The 7,493-nt window shown below is 35.2% G+C and overlaps 1 protein-coding gene across 1 annotated transcript; it reads left to right on the top strand.

The window, feature by feature from the left end:
• Positions 1-439: 439 nt before the first annotated feature.
• On the top strand, positions 440-5,361 carry LOC143236527 (uncharacterized). Its single transcript, XM_076474826.1, has 2 exons — positions 440-3,089; positions 4,784-5,361. The coding sequence occupies exons 1-2, from the start codon at positions 458-460 to the stop codon at positions 5,359-5,361; spliced, it is 3,210 nt and encodes a 1,069-aa protein (XP_076330941.1). The 5' UTR covers positions 440-457.
• Positions 5,362-7,493: the final 2,132 nt, after the last annotated feature.

Raw genomic sequence — 7,493 nt, forward strand, 5'->3', positions numbered from 1 at the left:
GTTCTAAACAATAGTTTTAATTTTTTTTATAATCTAGATGTTCAAAATATTTAGCAATACACTGTGATTTATACGACTACAAACCTAGTGGCGTTATCCAGTGGCATAGTGGTAAGTCTAGGGAATTATAACTCTAGAAACCAGATTCGATACATGTGGTGGGCAGAGCACAGATAGCCCATTCTGTAGCTTTGTGTTTAATTACAAACAAATAAACAATAAGAGATGCATATTGTAAGAAAAGTTGGAAAGGATCTTCCGTTTTCATTCTATTTTATGATGAGGTAGAGATTTTCAAAGCTTTGCTCATTTGTTTAGAACATAACGATTCACTGTATGTTCTATTTCAAAAGATAAAGTATATCCTAATCTTACAGCTCATGTTAGTCATGTATTCGAATTATAATTTCTTATTTGTTTATTTACAGAAACCTGACTGGCCTGCAGTTAAAACAATATGTGTATCATATTTTCTATAGTGGTCGTTCTAGTGGCTGGACTTATGTTACAGAAATCAGAAGTGAGCACAACATATATCTCACATCTATCTAAACATTTCAAATGTCCGCGAAACCAATTTTTTCTGTACCCATGCGAATGTGTAGCTGGTGGTCAAAGGGGTGTGTCCGTCTCTTGTGACAATGCTAACTTAGCTATGATAGCAGTCGGACTAAATAATGTAAAACAACCTTTCGAAACGATTGTAATTAGAAGATCGGACATTAAAAGACTTTTCGGTGGACTATTCAACAACTTGATTTTATACAATCTTCAAATAACTTACAACAACCTTCAGGAGGTCTCAGAAGAGGCCACAGAACCTCTTAGTGCCACTTTGGAGAGTTTAAGTCTAGAAGGTAATCTTCTAACGAAGGTCCCAGTTTTAGCAATCAATAAAATATCCAACATAACCTCTTTAAACCTGGCACACAATCAGATCAGTGTCATAGAAAGCCAAGCTTTTAGCAGACTACTTCGTTTAAAAGAGTTAAGACTTGATCATAATCAAATAAATAAAATCGACTCACGTGCCTTTAGTGGTCTCCACAGTTTGGTTTCTCTTCACCTTCAATATAATAACCTTACGAATTTTCAGAGAGCATTATTTGTCCCCTTAAGATATTTAAAATACTTGGATTTTTCTAATAACAAATTCAAAACGTTTAGAAGAAGCGATTTTAGCCGTTTACGAAACTTGTGGTTCCTGAACTGTTCAAATAATTATATTAAGAATGCACCACTCTCCATGTTTTGGAGGAATATTTATCTTAGCGTTTTGAATATGTCAGACAATAAACTTGAAACTGTGAACAGTTTCTTGTTCCACGGTGCTCGTGCTCTACGTAACCTGTACTTACAAAGAAACCGCATTAAAGAGGTCTCTGGAAATGCCTTTTCGAGGACTCGCCACTTACGAACTCTTGATCTAGAGGGAAATCTATTGGAAGAATTAAATCACATGACTTTTAATAAGTTGTCAAGACTTGAACACCTTGACCTTAGCCACAATAAAATATTAAAAATTCCATACAGTGCCCTGAAGGAGATGTTTCAGGTTAACATGGATCTCAGCAACAATCACATCTCTACAATCAGTGAAGGAGCTTTCCAGTTACTGAGGAACGTTTCAGTGTTGGACTTATCCCACAATAATCTGACAGAATTGAATAATCTAGCGTTTCTCGCGTGTGACATCGCTGAAATCCGCTTAAACCACAACCACCTATCGGAAATTTCACTGACAAACTTGGCTGGTTTAAAGATTATCAACATTACTCACAATTTCTTAACTGAGATAAACAGCAAGTCTTTGAGAGTCCAAAATCTCCACGAGGTTCACACACTTGACCTCAGTCATAACAATATCTCAGAGTTATCAGGATATGTCCTTGGAAAGTTTACCAGCATCAGACATCTTTATCTGCAACATAACCAGTTACAGGCATTGGAATACGAATCGTTTGGGTCTCTGAGGACTCTATTAGATTTGGACATGAGTTACAATAAGATATCAGAAGTTGGTTACCGGACTTTCACAAGAATGTCATCAATCAGAATACTGAATCTAAACAACAACCAAATCCAAAAAATGATTGGACTTCCTTTAAGTCTCAGTGAACTGCACTTGGAAAATAATGAATTGAGTCATATTCACCCTGGAACGTTTTCTAGGATGAGCTCTCTGCTTAGACTGTATCTGGACCACAACAACTTGTCTGGTCTGGAACGAGGGACTTTCAAAAACTTAACTGTGTTAAATACACTCTCTTTGGGCTTTAATAACATAGAAGAAGTTCCCTGGGAAGCGTTAGAGGAACTGAGTTCATTGCGTAATCTTTATTTTCATAACAACAGAATTACCTCTTTGAAAGAAAATGCTTTCGGTAATTTGCTAAGTGTTTCCAACTTACAATTGCAGTTTAATAGCATCCAAAATGTAAGTGTAAATGCCTTCAGAAGAATGTCACAGCTTCTGACATTGAACATGAGTTATAATAGCATAACATTCTTGCCACCAGAGGTCTTTAAAGGACTGATAACACTGCGAAACCTGGATCTAGCTCATAACCGACTTTCTAAGCTACATAATAAAACCAACGGGGTTCTAGATGACGTAATATCGATAGAAAAGGTGAATCTGTCTCAAAATCGATTTTCAATCATCACAAAACAAACCTTTCCCAATTCTAACTACATTCCCTATAGACTGAGATACGTTGACTTAAGCTACAATTCCATAGCAACTGTAGCCAAAACTCTTGTAGATGGTCTCACGAAGGTCGAATATCTAAACTTAAGTCACAACGTGATAAACAGAATAAAGTCACGTGCCATGGAGAAGATGACCCGACTTCAGGTTTTGGATTTGTCATATAATCGTTTCAAAAACTTCCTCAACGGTTGCTTCAGAAACTTGTCTAACTTATCTCACCTTGACGTAAGCCACAATCAACTTACTTCGTTCGATACCAGAGAAATGGACGACATGATCAAACTGAAGACGCTGGACCTCAGACACAATCAAATTTCCTTCTTTGATGAAGAATTGCCACAGAACACGAGACAAAGTTTAACGGTTCTTTACGAAGGTAAGAACATTCTAACCAACCGTATTAGCTTTTTATCTCAATCAGCACTTCCACATTTTGTTAAAAATATTTAAAACATTTAATTATCATTGACTTCCCACTGTGTGTATGTGTGTTTTCTTATAGCGAAGCCACATCGGACTATCTGCTGAGTTCACCGAGGGTAATCGAACCCCTGATTTTAGCGTTGTAAATCCGTAGACTTACCGCTGTACTAACGGGGGACAACTTCCTAGTGTTAGTTCGGTTTGTTCTGAATTTCGCGCAAATCTCTACTAGGGCTACCCGCGCTAGACTAGAGGGAAGGCAACTAGTTATTACCGCCCATCGCCAACGCTTTGGCTACCATTTTACCAAAGAATAGTGGGATTAACCGTTACATTATAACGCCACCATGACTAAAATAACGAGCATGTTTGGTGTGACGGAGATTCGAATTCGCGATCCTGGGATTATGAGTCGAGTGCCTTAACCACTTGGCCATGCCGGACCCTCCTTTCATAAGACTTCGCCCACTGGTTGGTCAGCGGTAAGTTTGATGACTTACAAAGCTAAAATTTGTGTTTAGGTACCCTCTGTGGGCACAACACAGATAATCTGTAGTATATCATTGTGCTAGTAACAAACAACTCATTTTTATTTTGTCCTGACATCTTTCAGAATTATCTGGATATTTTTCGGATATATTTAATTATTAATGTTTATAGTTAGTTGTTCTGTCTTAGTTTACATTATATGTACGTAATCGAAACAAAATTATATTTATAGGTGAAAATTGTCTTGTTGGCGCAGCACATATAGCCTATCGTGTAGCTTTACGTTTAACAACAAAGAAAGACAAGTGAATCGTTTACATGACCACTGACAATATTAATTAAATCCAGATAGAATATCTGATAAGTAATGCACAGTTGATAACATACACTACAATTTACGAAGCTAAAATACTTGCTTCTCTGCTGTGGAGATTACTTGCTACACCACTTTTCTGCGACGGTTACAGTTTTTGTGGTTGTTGTTCGTTTAGCGACTGTAGCGCCATCTGATTTCTCATAAAATTCATAATTTAGTTTGAGGTCAACAAATAAAAAAAGCAGAAACATTCAAAATAATTTATAAATCTACGAAATAAATACCGAACTGGGAAATGATACAAATAATTGTGCTAATCCAGTTACCTGCGTCACAGTCAAAGGAGTAATAAATATTCCTTGAGTATTATGAATAAAAGCAAAACAAAACGATAAACAAACAAACAAAAACTATACCTTTTATGCAAATGTTTCGTATAAAGTTTTAAAAGATCGTGACACAGGTAAGTGCTAACCCGAGACACGGTAAAGGATTTCCTTTTCTTGTCACGAAAGTCCTACAAAGACTTTGGAACTCCAGAAGTCTTCTTTTGGAACAACAATAATAATGTTTATTTACAGTTTGTTAATTAATACACGTGATTTATTTTGCTTACTTAGCTAAATGACCACAACTATTTTTTTGTACGTTTGTGGAAATAAATTTTTATCTCATAACGGTTTCATTAGTCGTATTAGTTAGTAGTTTGGAAACAGCTCTTAACCTGTAGAAAAAAAAAATCTCAACAACTATATTAACATTTATTAAATCGACCGTTTAAGAACGTGAAACTATATCTCTGTCTTATCCTTTTGATGTTATTATTATATCTTTTTCTTCAGATAATCCGCTGCACTGTGACTGTCGTTTGATGTCTTTAAGGAATTGGATTGTCAACCATCCAAAAGCTACACAGTGGAAGAATGTGACATGCCGAAAGCCCGAATTATTGGCTAATAAACTGCTGACGTCACTAACGGACGCGGAGCTTCAGTGTAAACAGAATTTAAAACTTGGTGGATTCCATGTAAAATCAGATCTCAAGTTCCGGTACGTAGAGCGGAAAGGGCCTAATTCGGTACGATTTGTGTGGTACGTCGTCTCCAGAGAAGACGTGGCCGGTTTCAGTGTGGTGATCCGTCAACAGGCGACTGGTAGCGTTTACACAAAACTCAATCTGCCTTACCAACTTCGAGAATACACTGTAAGCAATTTGAACGCTCACGAGCATTACCAGATTTGTATGAATACACTAGATTCCAGTGGTCTGCCACGAAACCATTCTTCTCCGAAGTGTATATCGACCAACGTTGTAAACTCCAACACTGCCAAAGGAATTTTTTACTTTTCAAAATTTCCTCTGTACGCTGCAATGAGTGTTATAATGATACATGGATTTTCTTGTTTCGCAAATCGGTGAGAAAATACTCTCTACTTAAAACGTATTCAATGTGAGTAGCAATCTTTGTTGCATATTTAATAACATCAAATACAAACAACAGATGGCGCTACAAAGATAACGGCTTCTATGTTGTGTTTAAGGTCATAAATAATAATGGCTTATAATAATTATAATTATTGATTATAGTAATTCAACAAATGAAAGCCACAAAAGTGGTTATTGTATATCGTATATTCAAGAGTTTGTTATTAAAGTTAAGTATTAGCAGGTGTTTTATATTAGGTTGAGGAATAATTCGTGAGCGTTTTTAAATAATTTCATTCAAGCATTACATGCAAGACTATACAATACTTCAATGCATGAACACATTACACCCAAAACATTTATTATGATACTTTATTTCATGTAATACCTAGGTATATAGTATGCATTGTTGTAAACGAAATTGCAAGAAATTAAATGCGAAAAGCAGATGGTGTCGAAAATGCTCGATTTTGTCCACTTGACATTCCATTTAATGAGCTGAAAATGAAAGCAAAAATTAAAGACATATGAAAATCAAACACACCATCTATTAGAGCAAAAAATTATCTACCAAATGACATGAAATATTTGCGAAAGCGTTTCATTTATGAATATATTTTTATAACTTGGAAAAACGTTCACGAATTATTCCTCAGCCCAATAAAATACATAAAAGAGTTAGACATAAAAATGAGTTCACCAGTGTACTGACTTGAAACGCCAGGCAGCGAGTTTCACTACCCGTGATAGGTGGGAGCCTATTCTGCAGCTTTGCACTTCAAACATAAAAGTGATTTTTTTATTTCTGATTCAACAGCTAAAAACAACTCGTTTGTGTTAAAGTCCTGCAACTGTTCAATTAGATATGAATCGATGGAAAGTATAAAAACATCAATACAGATAATAAGTAATGAAAGATGTCTTTTGTTAGAAGTAGCGTCATCTAGCGGCCATTTTGAGTTAAAATAAAAATACAACAAACCCTACCTATGCATCAATCGGGGCACTACGTGTTATAATATATTCGGTGGTCATAATAACTGGATATCTAATAATTGTTTTCATTTTGTAAAATTTGTATATAACCGTATACAGTTCTTTATTTTGTAATGTTTGTATATAACCGTATACGGTTCTTTATTTTGTAATGTTTGTATATAACTTTATTTTGTAATGTTTGTATATAACCGTATACGATATTTATCATCTTTGTACTATTTCCAGTTGCGTTTGTACGGTGTCCTTAATTACTAGATAATTATGACTAAAATCTTGGTTGGCCTGAGAAACTGTGATTTATTTTATTTAGTGCGTTAAGGTAAACGATGCTACAGAGATTTTTAATAGAATAAATAATTTATTACTTTAGCCACCATTTTGTAAAACCATTCAAACTTTAAGCTTTAAGACAACAAGAAAATATATTGGATATATTTATAACTACGTTTATAATTTTTTAAACCTTAATGAACTAATAAAAAGAAAACTGATTTTTAATACATCTACAGATGCTTATAACGTTAAAAATCTTGTTTCGATCCCTGTGATGGGCGGAGGGCGCAGATAGACGAACGAGTAGCTTTACTCTTAACAACACAGAAATATATAAAAACTACTGCACTTATCTACTGCATCCCCTAATTTTGGACTACTGACGAGAGTGAAGACAGCCAGTCAGCACCTTCCATCATTCACTCTAAGGGATTTACTGCCACGCTTATAACGCATAGAATCAAAACAGGTTTGCGGAGGACAAAGTTCTACCAGAGGGCGAACCTTCACCTTGAGTTGCACTTTCATGTCGTTATTTGTTGGCCATAACTATGAGGTGTTGAAATACACGAGAAAGGTAAACACATTTCTGAAACTACGAGAAAGGTAAACACATTTCTGAAACTACGAGAAAGGTAAACACATTTCTGAAACTACGAGAAAGGTAAACACACATTTCTCTGAGAACTACGCATACTCATCACCAATCAATCAATTGTACGTTGACAACTAGTCATAGAAACGAAAATATTTTCTGGAGCTGAAAAATTAACATGGAAAGTAATGTACAAAAATTTGTTGTTTAAAATCCAACATTTAATAATAAATGTAAGTAAATGTATATATTAATATAA

The sequence above is a fragment of the Tachypleus tridentatus genome, chromosome 13, assembly GCF_004210375.1.
Source record: "Tachypleus tridentatus isolate NWPU-2018 chromosome 13, ASM421037v1, whole genome shotgun sequence".
Taxonomy (NCBI): Eukaryota; Metazoa; Arthropoda; class Merostomata; order Xiphosura; family Limulidae; genus Tachypleus; species Tachypleus tridentatus.

Excerpts from the sequence above, each read along its gene's own strand:
- LOC143236527 (XM_076474826.1), top strand. The coding sequence starts at position 458 with ATGTGTATCATATTTTCTATAGTGGTCGTTCTAGTGGCTGGACTTATG. Across the intron at positions 3,090-4,783 it reads TTTAACGGTTCTTTACGAAG|ATAATCCGCTGCACTGTGAC; the intron begins GTAAGAACATTC and ends CTTTTTCTTCAG.